Source organism: Mesocricetus auratus, unplaced genomic scaffold (assembly GCF_017639785.1).
Source record: "Mesocricetus auratus isolate SY011 unplaced genomic scaffold, BCM_Maur_2.0 Super-Scaffold_4256, whole genome shotgun sequence".
In the NCBI taxonomy this organism is placed as follows: domain Eukaryota; kingdom Metazoa; phylum Chordata; class Mammalia; order Rodentia; family Cricetidae; genus Mesocricetus; species Mesocricetus auratus.
This window is the reverse complement of record NW_024429182.1, coordinates 124567658-124583340: the sequence shown is the minus strand read 5'-3', so window position 1 is coordinate 124583340 and position 15683 is coordinate 124567658. Positions and strand designations below refer to the sequence as shown.

At 42.0% G+C, this 15683-nt stretch overlaps 1 protein-coding gene across 4 annotated transcripts in view; it reads right to left on the bottom strand.

Annotated features, from left to right (window-relative positions):
- Positions 1-15683, bottom strand: part of Mctp2 (multiple C2 and transmembrane domain containing 2) — a 241787-nt gene that overhangs the window by 149431 nt on the left and 76673 nt on the right. For all 4 annotated transcript variants that reach the window (XM_005084546.4, XM_021235587.2, XM_040730276.1 and 1 more), the window contains 2 exons: positions 11911-11973; positions 10328-10436 (listed from right to left, as the gene is read on the bottom strand). In XM_005084546.4, coding sequence (XP_005084603.1) covers positions 10328-10436; positions 11911-11973 — 172 coding nt within the window. The remainder of the gene's footprint in view (positions 1-10327; positions 10437-11910; positions 11974-15683) is intronic.

Below are 15683 nucleotides of genomic sequence, written 5' to 3'. Positions count from 1 at the left end.
CAAGTGAGAGGACTCGAGTTCAGATCCCCAGAACCCAGGCCTGGGCAGGGTACGCATAGGGGATAGCATCCTATCTACAGATCCCAACTTGCAGCAGAGGCAAGGCAACCCCAGAGGAAGCTAGCCATCTGTATGAGCTCTGGTTGTGATCGCAAGTCTTTGCCTAAGAATAAGGTGGGAGAAAGAAATAAAGATGATTCCTGTCACTGGAGCCTCCATACACACACACACACACACACACACACACACACACACACACACACGCCATACACACATGCCTTTTACAAATGGAAAAAAACACAATGTACACAGATATCCTTGCATCAGGAGGGATGTTCTACAGACTGGAAGGAATATCTCACCAGAGCCATTGGAGGTGGCACCTCAGAGTTCTCATTCAGAATTTTCAAAATGTACAGTGAAATATTAAGTTCCATTAAGAGGGCCAGCGAGGCGGTTTAATGGATAAGAGCACTTGCTGTAAATGCCTTAAGAAACTGATCTCTGGAGCTCATAGTGGAAAGAGAGAAGTGACACCCAAAAGTTGTCCGCTGACCTGCATATATATGCCTCAGCATGCATGGACACACACACACACACACACACACACACACTCATAGTAATAACAATAATAGGAAAATTAAAAATCTCACCAATAGATGCAGGATACAAAGCACAACATTATAAACACAACTTAAAACTTTCAGAGAAGGTGTTTTTAAATCATTTGAATATAGAAAACGATGGTTGTAACATCCACAGATATAATATTAAATCCATCCCCATTTGAGTTCCTGAAAGGAAAGGCATATGCCTAGGGGTACCCAACACACCTGGGGATGCTGAAGTTAGTGCCGTACCATCCTGTACCCTGCAAGTGACTGTGCAATCTTGAATAATTCACTCAATTACCTTACACTATCCTATTCTCAGTTGTAATGTGAAAAACTACCATTCTCAAAGTAGTCCCCTGAGAATAAATAAACCAATCTACTTTAATGGTAGCTAGCTCCAGAATTTATGGAGAATGCCTCCTTGTAAGGGCTGCTATTTTTAGTGTCATGATTCAGTTAAGTTACAAAAGGGAGAGCATATAACCATTTATATAGTCCTAATGTCCATTTACTTTATTTTAATGCCCAAGGTAATTCACATGACTAATTTCTCCCTATAAAGTTTCTTTAGTGCTATCTCTGATGATATGGAATTTTCTGTCACCTTCCTTTTAGGGAGATAGGAAGAACAAAAGCTGTGAGCTTAAATTATTTGGGGGGGGAATTCCATACGTTCAGGAAAACATCTCTGAAGTGTTCTTTGCTATTCTGGAAAGAAACAACTGTATACAAAATTGAAACTTTGAAATCCTCAGGAACACGGGCTTCAGCTTTAACTAAAAATCCAGAGCTGATTCACTGAGGACTTGAGGACACTCTGAAAATTGAGCTCTGTCTTTGAGGGTGGTTAAATAAAAGAACAAGACAGTTCCCAGAACAAAACAGAAAATGGGGGAGGTATTCTAGTGTGACGTTTGCACAGGAGCCTATGCCCACAGATTCACAGTGAAGCCAGGCAGATGCAACAACGTCTGTCTGTGCACTGCATCCTTACCAGTCCCGTTCAGAAACCAGAAGGGGCAACCAAGAAAGAGAGGGAGCAGTGTCCCTGCTCCAGTGAAAATTAGGAATCACTTCCTATGTAGCATATGAGTTCCAGAGAATCCCAAGCAAAGGGTCCTCCTGGATTGATGCAGGGAACACAACTATCAGGCTGGTAGGTCACAGCCCAGGCTACTTCTGTAGATGGAGGCTATCTGCTTCTGAGACTTACTTTCCCATCAAAGCCAGAAGAGCTGTGTTTTCCTCAATGGTCTACTGTCTTTAAAACATGCATCACTAATTTACCCACCCTAACTGAGCAGTCTCTCTCCTCTAAGGGGACCATGCAAAACCTCCTGAGGTCCCCTGAGCAAGGATTGGCCCTGGTTGGACCTTGAGATACAATGGTCATGTATACAAATATACATGATTAAAAAAAACATAAGAAAATACAAATAACCACTATACTCAACAGTGTCCCAGGAATCATCTTATGGCAGAATTAATGATCTGAAAGTGGCAATTTTACCACAAACATCCTTTAATTGTTTATGAAGTTTATAAAAGCCTGCATGAAATATATGATGGGGTCTATCAGTGCAGCAGTAAAGCGGGTACTGAGCATTTACTGGGCCGTTTGGATTCTCTTAAACATGTGACCTCCCATAAGATTCCTCCAGCCACACGCCACACTTCCTTAGTCTCTACCTTCTGAGAATCTGCTCCCCTTACCACCTGGATTCCCTTGTCTTTTTCCATCACATCTTCCCCTTCTGGCTCCATAGCCTGCGCTACAACATACCTTGTCCCTGTTGTTTTCTTTGCATGCTAGTTTAAAGAGCTGGAGAGATGGCTCAGCAGCTAAAAGCACTTGCTCTGGCAGATGACTGGGAGGCCATTTAGAGCATCTCTATGTGGAGGCTCACAACCATCCATCCCTCCATTTCCAAGGGCATCTGACGCCCTCTTCTGGGGTCCACCAACTTCTGCTTCCATGGGTACCTGTCATGCACAGGGTGCCCATACATACATGCAGGCAATACACCCATACACATAAAATTATAAAAAAACTGATTAAATTAAACAAATATTTAAATATTCTCTAAGATGCTACGTTGATTTTGCCTTCATAACCCATTGCTAATGAGTCAGATACACCCCACAGCTATTTTAAAAGTCTGTATCACAGACCTTTAATATATAATACATATATATATATATGAATACAACTATCATAACTCTTTTTATAATTGAAAGACCTGTCAATATATACAGATTCAGCAAATTACCGAACTAGCTGGGCTTTGGCGGAATGGCCACACAGACAATATGCCTGCATCCCTGTTCTTTATAGGCAACCAGAAGTACACGTGGGTGTGAACTTCTGTGAATATCCTGCATGGCCACCCTCGTAACACTAGAAACAAAGGTCCAAGTACAATGAGAGTGCTTGAAGTCATAGAAACTCACATACTCACAAGTAGAACATACGTGTGCAACACACAATGGAGCAAGATGCTCAAAAGACACCTGGAGCACAGCATGACCCATCATATACCACACTGTGACTGACAATGGACACCCTCCCACGTAGGCAAGTCTCTCACAAGCGGATAAAAATTATGCAGGGTAAGGTGGTCAAGATAGACGCAGGGGCAAGGGAGCCACTCCAGACTCCCTTTCCTTAGGCCAGCATGAGCACCGAGAAAGGATGAAGTGGAAACTGGCTCAACAAAGGGGCAGACACCAAACATCCCAATCAACCCATTTGTGTATGGAGCCCCAAAGCAAAACCCAGACACAGCTGTCCCCAGTGAGAAGCTCTTGGAAACAGGAATACACAAAGCCGGTTTTTTTAGGATCAGCTTGTCTTGTACGATCTAGGCAGGATGGGAACGGGGTCCACAGAATCCCAGACTCAGCTGTGTTCATCTGTTTTAGCATCTTAAGCTACAACACCCCTGGGGAGGGAAAGAAGACTGACACCCTCACCACTGGATGCAGTTTGCATGCCAGCAAGCTTTCAGGTTCCCTTCTGACACAGAGGACCATGTTTTTAATGCTGCTGCACGGCCATAGTAAGGATCTCATGCCATCTGGTGTTCAGAGCAGGTACTACAATGAGAAGCAAAGCTGGAAGCTTGCAAAATAAAGAGGATTAATTGGGTTGTGCGTGAATGAAGTAAGACTGTGATGTGCACTTGACTCTTGCTCTAAAGAACGAATCAGCAGAAACCCAACAGAAGCCCAGGAAGCAAATGCTGGTATGTTTTACACTTGCATGTACAGTTATTGAAAAAAACGGCAGTCTAATCATCAGGGAAAGAAAGATTTGTCCTCCTTCATCTGGAAGTCATCTTGAAAAAGCAAAACTAAGTTTCTATTCAGGTCCTAATATTGGAAAACTGGATACAGACAAAAAGTTTCAAATGAGAAATGAAAAAACAAAGAGGCTGAGACATAGGGATGAACGTGAGTGATACAAGGTCATGGGCCTCTGTAGACATGGAAATGGAGCTGGGTACCATTCAGGATAAGTGAAAGCTAGCAAGATTTTCACAGCAGAAACTGCAGACACAAAAGCAAACATTCCGAGGACAAATCGTGATGCTTATCTGTGGAAGCAGGGGCCATTCGGCACAGGAGAAGTCTTACAAAGATAAAAAACGGATCTGAACAAACATGTTTAAGTGTTCAAAATTGTTGGTGCACACACAGATTGAAGCAAGATAAACAGATAATGATTTTTCCCTACACCCAATTAACAAAGTTATTCTATAGTCAATGTAGATAACAGAGAGTGAGTCACTTCACTACTTGTGGTGAGGGTAAGCCTTTCTGAGGCGCAGACTGCCAATTTTGTAATGAGAACACTGAACAAGTCGGGTGTTTGGAGGAATGAAGAAAATCGATACAAATCAATAATTGACTTGCAAAGACGTTAAGAGCAAAGATGTACACACAGTTTAATACACAGGCGCATTTGTGGAAGCATGGTTTGTAACAATAAAAACTGGGAGGGGGCAGCAAGATGGCTCAGTAGGTAAAGATATTTACAACCCAAGCCTGGTGACCCAGTGACCTGACCTCTATCGCCAGAACCAGCACTCGGAGAGAACTGACCACCTCAAAGTTGTCCTCTAACCTCCACATACATGCTGAGGCGCACATGTGTCCACACACATGATGGGAGAGTGCACATAAATGTTAGCATGTACACACACAAAATAATAATAAATAACAATAAAAATGCACTTTGAGTTAACCTACTTTGAAACACTGGTTCAACAGAGCATGATGTCGTAAAGGTTTTATTTTTCTTCTTAAATATTTTATGATGGAGAACAATACACATGGGAAACAAAAGTAACTGACAGAGAATCCCAAAAAGTAGAGATTGTTATACTATAGAAAGGAAAACCCATTTTCTAACTCATATCAGGAAAAGAAGATTCATCTTAAAATTCTAGTGGGGACCTGGTGGTGCCCTCATCCACACCCCTTCCCCCACATTGGTCTCCATATCTTGAGGAGCATTTCCTGAATCAAAGTTAAAGCAGAAGATTTAAGTGTCCTTCAAATGATGCTGCTCCTTTTGCAATGCAATCCAGAAATGCCTGCCTGTCCATCATTATAGCCACACAAGGAGGCTATGTTTGTCTGTAGCTCCGACATGAAATTATTTTGTCGTTACCAAGAGAATATACTATCATGACACTTAGCATTCTAAGTGGAGCAGATTTAAATTAGAGGTTCTGACCATTGGAAAGCTTTTGTATGAGTCTATTTGCTTTCTAAATTCATGTGGTAGTCTTGGTGCTGATGTTCTTTAAGTCACCCCTTTCAAAACTGACCTCTGATGAAGTTTTTCCTGCCATCTGGGGAGGAAGCCATCAGTTCTCTATAAACAAATGCCAAATACCTTTCTATTCCAGATATGAATAACAAGACGTGTTTTGTATTGGAATGCTTCATGAATCTTCAAAAAAAAAACTCACATCACAAAGAAAACGTTAGCCCTCATCACAGGGGGAGCGATGGTTATGGCCCTAGGGATATTACAGTGAATTTCATTTTCCTTTTGCAATACTGGAGAGGAGCCAGGAGAGGGCACCACCAACCCAAGTATTCTTTTAAAACCACAGCTATGGACTTGGGATAGCCTAACAAAAAGGGGAAAACAGCTTTCATGTGGGTGCTGTTCATTTCCAGGAATTGATGTAGGGTATGAGAGGGCAGGAGATGGGAGTTTTCCCAGGGTCAAGAGACTTTGTCTATGTTAGGAATCCCAGACCCCTGTGTGTGTGTGTGTGTGTGTGTGTGTGTGTGTGTGTGTGTGTGTGTGTAAGATAAGGCTGCTGGCCTCAGTTCTACGGATACACTGTTAATGGTCACATTACTTTCTATGTGAAACTGAGTCATGATCCAATTTCCTCTATGCATCAGCCAAATCATGAAGCAGTTGTACCGAAAAGAGATGCTCAAGTTATATCACTTCACCTGTATCTCAAAGACTTAAAAATCACTGGACTAGGACCACACCCAAACCAGAGAAAAAGCCAAGTCTTATGTGCTCAAAAACAATACAACAGGTGTAATTTTACAGCCCCCAGGTGGGAAGAAACTTGGGATATAAAGTAGGAAGTTAATGTTATAAAAAGGTGAATACAAGAACCAAGAGAGGAAAGGAGAGGACAGAGACAAACAGGCTATTACTGAGAGGGAAATAGCCATGATGTTTCTCCTAAAAGAAGGAGTTCAAGGCCATGCCCAGCCAATGCATTGCATCTCAGGTTCACACTACAGCAAGCAGAACTGCATGCCAAAACAGTAAAAGAAAGGAATCTCTGACTTTGGCACAAAATGCCCATTGCTGGATCTAGTGGTGTGGGCAGAGGGATATGTCAGGAACCCAAAGAAAATGATTCTACACTAGAAAGAGTCCTGCCACTGCAATCTGTGATTGTGACCAGACTTCTAATACTGTGTAATTGAAGCCCTTGGCCTCACGTGACATTGCTCTTACATCCATATTTATTCACACGTGTATAGACGTGTTTACAAGGGATGGAGAGGGAGAGGGCAGGGGAGGGACTGAGGCAGGGAGCGAATGAACAGACAGGTGGGTTCTGGGCTGCAGCTACAGACCCTGCTCCTGTTCAGGATTCTGAACCACAAGTTTCCTCCTAAATCTTTCCAGAAAGCACCTGCCACCTTTGTGCATTAAAAACTGCAAAACAAAAAATCCCAGAACTTCTCAGCATCTTCAAAGGCCAAAGCATAGGAGTCAACATCAGCAGGGTACTTTTCCCAGCCCTGGCTAACAGAGGCACTGAAGTGCCAGGGAGGCTCTTCTCCCTGGTTTCCTGTGGGTCAAGACTCCTTTAAGCACAGCTTCGTACTTTCTTGATGTTGTCTAAGCAGTCTTCTCCTGAAACTGAGTTTTAGCTCCAAGGCCCAAAGAAATACCAAACATTACCTTTGACTGCCTGATATTTCCAGTTATTAATTCAGCATTTTGTCTTTTTACCAAGATGCTTCCTAGATATCTCTATTAAAAGTGTGAACTTCAAATCATGATTGGTTAACAAACACACCTTATTTATTCAAGCACCGGTTTCAGCCACTATGCTATTAAAAGCATGTTTTTAGAAGATGAATCCAAAAATCAGATCATAATACTCTAGTCGGAGGTCAGCGAATTTAGTACGTGGGTTCATTCTGGCCCAATGACTACTTTGTCATTGTTTTGCTTATATTAATACAGTTTTAGCAGAACGTAGTCATGTTCATTTGCCCAAAGATGTTTTCCCACTATGTTAACACAAATTGAATAGATGTAACTCATGGGTCATGAAGCCTAAAATACCTACTACTGGGACTTGTGTATAAACTGCTGGCCAACCTGTATCTAGGCAGACAGCTTCATAAACAGGAATGGTTTTGTAACAATTCAAAGAAAAGGCTGAGCTCTTTGGTAACAGGGAATGATTCATCAAAAATAACCTCTATTTGCAAAACCTCCAAAAATGGAAACTATGCATGGAAATTACCTATCTTCTATCTGTTCCCGTGAGCTGCAAGGTAACTAAAACATTGTAATACTTTGGAAAGCTCCCATCATAACAGGAAGTTATCATCTGATCAATTACACGCATTTGGACTTTCAAATTAAAAATTAAATATATTATTCCATTTAAGGAAAAGGCAATACAAATACACCTCTCTCGTAAATAATGACTATACACTCCCCAATGATAAAAGCAGGGGATGGGGTGAGTCTGATGAACATTATGTTAAGTGAAATAAGCCAGGCTCAGAAAAACCAATGCTGTATGTTCCCATTTATGTATAGAAACTAAAGAAGTTGACAGTAGAATGATGGATATCATGGGACAAGAAGAATATGGGGAAGAGAAAGGGGGACAGAGGTTAGTCACAGGCACAGTTTTACAGCTATGTGGAGCAAGAAGTTCTGGGGTTGTGTTGCCTAACTGAATGACTATAACCAGCAATAATATACAACATTTTTCAGGTGGAGAAGATAGTTAATGTTCTCACAATGATGAACTGAGAAGACTTTAAGGCAATGTATAAGCAAATTGCCCACATATAATCACTACATATATTTCTACATACATAAACAGAATACCATATAAATACAAATGTGGCAGTAAAAACTAAAACAGCAAAGTATGAAAATAGTATTATGAACCCCAGTGTTTCATTCTCTTTCTGACATGGCAATAGGCTCCTCATCACGCAAGTACACTGGCCATCTTATAGGGATTTGTTGTCATTGTATTAGAATGAGGCACCATGAATGGGCTGGCTACATAACTCACATACATAAGAGAGAATCAAAAGATCAGAAAGGGGAGCTGTTGAAGTCCAAATTTAAAGTAAATATATTCCATATAAACAATATACATACACACATACATATATATGTGTGTATATAATATATATATATGTAATATACATGTACATTTGTCTGGGGACCTGTAAAGTTAAACACATTCTGTCCAAAATGCTCTTGACATCTGAGGAAGTTGTCACAAAATGAACTGACTGACATAAGCAGTCACTGGGACACTTAGCAGGTCCAGAGTCAGGTCATCTGTAAGTGGTCACTCATATTGATTAAAGATCACATCCCTCAGATGTCATCTCATATATGAAGATCTAGATGAATCTTCTCATTAAATTGGCATGGAATGTATCTACAGACATAGATGTATTTATGACGGATATAAAACACATGTGATTCAAATGACAGATAAGAAACTATGATATTGAATAAAAATAATAGACTTCCTATTAAATACAATGTTATACTCCCTGTTTTGAAAACTACTTATGAAAAGATATAATTTTTATCAAGAAGAAATATACGCCAGGTGGTAGTGGTGCATGCCTTTAATCATAGCACTTAGGAGGTAGATGCAGGAGGATCTCTGTTGAGTTTGAGGCCAGCCTTGTCTATAGAGCAAGAGTTCCAAGGCAGTCAGAGCTACACAAGAAACCCCATCTTGAAAGGAAGGAAGGAAGGAAGGAAGGAAGGACATATTTCACACATCTCTGACTGTGTGAAGTCCTATCGGTAAGAGATTTGTAGAAGAATTGACAGCACAAATGCATGCAGTATGGAGAGGTAGTAGGAAGGATTCTGGGGCAGAGGTGGGGTGAATAGGAGGAGAATGTGTGTGACAGACGAGTTAGCCATGCTCCAGGCTTGGAGGCAGCAGATATAAGACATAGAAGCTGATTTATGTACAAGTGAGCACCAGGGCCTGGGTACAGTATTTACACAGCAGAGGAGGGATGGACGCTCCCTTGTCCACTGATGTTACACAAGGATCAGCAAAGCATGCATGATCAAACAGGAACAGAGATAATGGGCAGGAAGCCAGAAAGAAAGGCCTTAAATGGCAGATGGCAGGAGCTGCTCAAAGTAGAAGAGAAAAAAACCCAACAGGTACTACTTGCTTACCCTGCCCAGCTGCAGGTCTCAACCCACTTAACTGAGGGCAGGCCACCATGAACAAAGATGGCATCCATAAGTGGGGGCCCAAGGACACGGAAAGGACGACCAAGCTTCTTTGGAGACTCACACATGCAAAGGGCGTGCAGCAACAAGGTGAGCTTAAAAGAGAATGTGTATTTACACAGAAAACCATGGTCTATCTTGAAGACACATTGGAAAGTAAAAAGCAATGCTTATTGAACAACAATATGGGCATCAGGGTCTCAATTTAATTAAAATGTGTGTATGGAAATGTAAAGAGAATTGTATAAAGGACAAAGGAAAGAAATAGATAATGGATGTAAGAGGGATCCTACAGAGTCTCAAGACAGGAGGGAAGAAGTGTAAAGGCCATTTGCATCAATCATTGAATCTGATGGCCTCATCTTAGAAAACCATTCACTCTTTTCAAGTGTTAAGGCCAAGTGACTATTTCTCTGAATCACTTTCTACATGCCAAATACAATTATCATGACTATTTCATTCTGAAATAGCCTTACGTATTGTTACTATTTTTTAAGTATACCAGCATTTATCTGTTTTAAACAACTCAGAGTCAATGTATATATGTAGGAGGCTGAGGCTGGGGTGCAGTGTGAGGGATGAGCTCCTCTATGAACAGCGTGAGATGAGCAACTCAAGCCTTCATACCAAGACGCAGAACAAGTCTTTCAGGCTACTGAGCAAGCGCACCACAGACCCTTACCGCAGCGATCCCGGACCACGAGGTTGCGGCCTTCCTTCAGGTGTATGGTGAGAAGGTATGCGAAGGGGCTGGGGAGGTGACTCAAGCAATCGCCAGCTTCTCCAAGAGTCTGCACAGAGGGAAAAGGCATCCAAGTCAGCGAAATGTGGGCTAAGCGAGACACTACTTACTAATCAGGAGAGACGAAAGAAACAGTGGTTGAGTATGAACCCCAGCTGTCACATGCTTTGATAACATGGTCATTAACCATATTATCAGCCCATTACTTTATATTTTCTCCCCAGTGGGACTGTATCTGAATTCAGATGGAATCATGAACATAACTTCCCAACAATTACATGAATAGTATGTCAGCGTCAGAAACCCCTAAACTCCTTGACATTGTGAGATTTCTTATTATAAAAACTGTACACTTGGGCTGGAGAGATGACTCAGCAGTTGGACACTTGTGTAATTATGAGGACTAGGGTTCCAGTCTCAGCACCCCCATAAGAAGCCAAACAGTCTATGCACATCTGCAAGTCCAGCTCCGAGGGAGGTAGAGATAAGAGGCTCTTTTTACTTGGCTGGCTTCTAGCCTAGCTGAGCCTATATGAGTCTTGGTTCAGGGAGAAAGTCTGTCTCTAAAGGACAAGTGGAGAGTGATGAAAGGAGTGTCCTTTTCTAGCCTCCCCATGCATAAAGGCAGGTGCACTAACATACGCAGGTGTGCATACATACATACTTACACACACACACAGGGGGTGGGGAATTAACTAAAAATAAGGACAGAACAAGGGAAAAGGAATAGTATGACGAGAGGAGAGCGGGGCTGGCTCCCACCCAGGTGTACCCACATATCCACGCCAGATGCAGACTGCCTCCCCCTTCTTGTCTACATTCCCACCAATCCTCCCCAATTAGAGTAGGCTTCCTCCACACGGGCTATAATTTCAACCCTCAGCGTGAGTCTCAGTCTTCCAGACCATCAGGTGCAGACTCTTCACCTGAGCCCCAGCCTCAGCGCTCTGCTCCCTAGCTTATGCACACCCACTTTCCTCTTCAGTATTTTTTCTTGGTGTCTCTTTACCCTCTTGCTCTCTCATGCCCTAGGCTCTGTCACTTGCCTCTATAGGAATTCATCAGCTGTCATGGGCTCCAGTAACTAACCCATCTAGTTTTGAGTACCTATGAATTGTCTGAATCCCATGCAATGTTTGAGCCAGGTCAGATTTCTACCTTTCTTCAAAGAACAAGTGGGATGATTTATTATTCATTCATTAGGCACTCAGTCAATTGATCCAGTGGCTGCAGTTGCCCTTGACAAGTTTCTTTTCAAAGTTTCAGAGGGCTTCAAAGGGCTTTGTCCTCTTTCCTTCCAAACTCAGTTGCATTGCTCCTGTGTATTTTTAGAGTAATCTATTCCAGGCTAACCAATCAATAAACCCAAATGAATCTCTTGCAGCTAGAACTTGTAAAACACGTTTCTATAGGCGGGACACCTTTCCATATATTTTAAAGATGAAGAAGCAAAGCAATACAAACAATCGGTGAGAAATATTACAAGATGACATCAGTGCTAGTTTGTACTGAACATCACTCACAGATTCTTCTTCAAAATTCTGAGACGTCATAGAAGCATTCAGATCATCATTGCCATGCGACTTCTGTAAAAGAAAACAAATTCTGCTGTAGGAAAGCAAATGAATATTGACTTGTGACATTGTCCTGCCTCAACCCTTTGGGAATCTGATATTTGCATGTCTGGTTTCAGGTATGGGGGAGGCTTTGCTAGCTGTGTGGCAAGAAGAGGTGAACTCAGAGGTGTCGATTGGGCCATGGCCTCTGAGACCTAGGTTATCTATCATAGCATGGCTTAGGTACTAGGTTATGAATAAATACATCCACACATACAGCAAACAAGATGACCAGGAGGGCACATAGCCAAGTCCCTTCTCCAGGGTGGGACTGCTCGACCTGCAACCAGCAACTAAACTGTGATGCCCATCCTCCAAAGAGTTCAACACGTCCACAAACTAGGAAGTCCTTCAATATGGGATTTGTGAAATCTTTTTTTTCCACCTGGACTGCTTGGGTCCCACAAGGCTCTAATCGCCAGCCCAAAATTGGCAACCAGGAACTCCCAAGGAATGACTTGACACGGTAACATGTGGTTCCTATTGTGAATACACTCCCGTGCCCAGGAAGGGAGGGTTGACAGAACTGACATCTGTCAATAGGAAAGATGATGCTCAGCAGCCTGCTTGGTCTAGATGTGTGTGCACACATGAGGGAACATCTAGAAAAGCTGAGGATTTTGCAGAATTGGGGAGCAGTGTGAGAGGGTGACACCCACAGGAAAACACACACAGGAGAAGACAGGGTTCATGCACCCCTTTCCTGAAAATCTGAGCATGCTGCCATTTGCCTGGCCCTATATATTGCTCTAATGAAAGCTGGGTGACTCCAAAGTCTTAATTCAGTTTGGGGGTAAGGAGGCCTTCAGAGATTGCTTAGAATACAGACCCCTGGTGTGCAGGCCATGCTTGGAAGACCAGAAGACACGAGGCTTCCTATCCATTGGGGATATGTTAAACACCCTTCCTTGCTAACACATACACTCCCAGACCTTGAGACAGTTCCAGCACAAGAGCCATTTTTCATCCTCCAATAGGGTGGGTGGATAGTTATAAACAAGCAAGGCTCCCTGAGTCACCACCTCTGCATTCGGTAAGAGCCAGGAGACCATAACAGGCAGAAATCGCCTGCATATCTACAAGCTTTCAGCCAGGATAACAGCTGCCCTGGAGCTCTTGGTTCTACTGTTCTCAAACTTTGCTCTGTCCTCACCCACCCTAGGTCCACTCTCCCCAGAACACGAAGACATCATGGTCAATTCATGTCAACTCACATAGGAGGGTGGGAGGGAAATTTTTCTATACTTTGAGTTTTCTCTAGGGCTGATACACTTCATTTATTATACCCACTACCCCTGTAAGTACTACCAGTGTCCCAACACCCCATGTGAGGCAGACAGGAACGCAACAACAGGTCCAGTGCCAAGAAAACCTCTCCTTCAGGTTCTTTATCTCACCTTGACTGACTGTTTCTAAAATGACACCCAGGCAAGACAGGTGGGTCCATCAACAATTAGATTCTTACCCAACTTTTTTGATGTCAATGGATTCCTTGCATGTCTTTTATACTGCATGTGAGCAAGCCCCAATTTCTGCCTGATTTACTATGCCAATACTGATGTTTCAAAAACCCAGAACCAACAATCACCAGCACACTCTGACGCTCTGCAACCTGGGAAAGTTTCCATTACCATTTCATTTTATTAAATGAATCAATGTTCCAGTTGATCAATCCTGCTTGAAGACAAGACAATCCCACATAGTTACCATGGCTGGGAGCAGAATTCTAGTTTGTTATTTATAGAGTGTCATGGTAGTCTGCTATCTTCCACTTTTTCTAAATATTTATTTTGGGGGTGTGTGAGTGTGTTTGTTGGGGGGTTGGGTGGGGAGGTATGCAGAAGCATGCACATGTATGTGTATTACAATTATGCATGTGTACCATGTGCATGCCTAGTGCTTTTGGAGGCTAGAAGCGGATGCTGGAAGCCCTAGAACTGGAGTTAGGGAAGTTAGTGTGCTGAACCTGGGTCCTCTGCAAGAGCTGTAAGTGTTTTTAACTGTTGAGCCATCTCTCTGGGTCCTTATCTTCCATTTGAATTGTATGGATGACTAAACCACATTCTGCTAAAGCATGGCACTCTGTATGTAATCCCCAATGCCAGCCTTACTCTATTTAGTAGTAATGCTATTTAAATGATGCAATCAGTCTACATATATGCCATAATTTATATACTATTGAAAAACTAATGTCAAGCCTTTATTTAAATACACTGTAAGTTTTCCACTTATAGCAACAGGGAAATTCCATGTGAGCAATGACATTAATTCAACATTATGGCTGGTTTTACTCACAGAAGTCACAGAACTCAAAGTTATGGTTCCCACAGCCACTGTAACTGTCATACACTATATATACACAGGAAGGAAGGAAAGTGATTACCATAAGAACAGAAAGCATTCCATATGCACAAGAGGACGAGATACAGCAGCTGGGAGACACATAACTTAGACTACTCTCATGCACTCTTCTTACACAGAACCCAGGGAAATATCCACTGAGCAGAATCTGTAACACTCTCTTCTGTAAACCAAGTAACTAGATCCTTGAGTTATGACTGTGTGTCTTAGTAAAAGGAACACAATTAAGTTTACATTCTAAGGACTGGCTGATAGCCCTCTGCCCTTAGCTGTTTGTGTTTATGTTCTCAATAAGAATAATCAGACATACTGGGTTTGCTAAAAATGAATCACAAGTCAAGGTATCTCAATGGAAGGTTACCATATTGCTGTGAGTGCTGTGACTTTAAAGAGGTGTAGATTTGAACAGCTGCTCTATGGTTGGGATACACAACCATTCTGACACTCAGAAAACTCCTTCATTCTATGCCACTCTGCTACCTCTTCCTCAACCAAGGCAACTACTCATCTATTTTCAACACTCTATATTATCATTTACAAATTATCTTGTCAAAGAAGTCATATAATATGTCAACTTATGGCATCTTTTACTTTGCATAAGGCATTTGAAACCATGCAAGTTCCCATTATTATCATCTCTCTTAATTGCCAAGTAGTGTTCTAACAGGTGAGTGGTGAGTGTACAGATTGATGAACTACTGAGCAGCACTTTTAGGATTTTAAACAAATTGTTTTCAAGCGCATACTCAGCAAAGGATGGATAATTTTGAACATCATATTTGAACATCAAAAAATCTAATAAATCGCACCAAAATAAATTAAAGCATATTATTTCCTATTTCATGTACATATGGGGGATTTCAACTCTCAATCAAAGAAACAGGTGTCTTTCTTTGATTTGACTTTAGAGACATACGGCGTTGCAATCTACTTTAGTGTACTGTTATACATAGGAAGCTAATTCATAATTTGTGTCCCCTTTAGGTGTGAATCCCCAACTTAAAGGAGTGAAAATTCATTAAAACCCTGACATATGTAGGTAGCTTTGAGATGGACACAAGTGTGTGTGTGTGTATGTATGTGTGTATGTGTGTGCATGTGTGTGTATTTGTGTGCATTGTGCATGTGTGTACGTGTGTGCGTGCGTGTGTGTGAGTGTGTGCATATGTGTGTGTGTTTATGTGTGTGCGTGTGCATCCAAGGGACAGAGAAATGACTCTGTTGGTTAAAGTGCTTGCTGAGCAAGTGGAAAGACCTGAGTTACAGATCCCACATAAAAAGGTGGACATCCTGGTGTACACTTGGAATCTCTGGGCTGA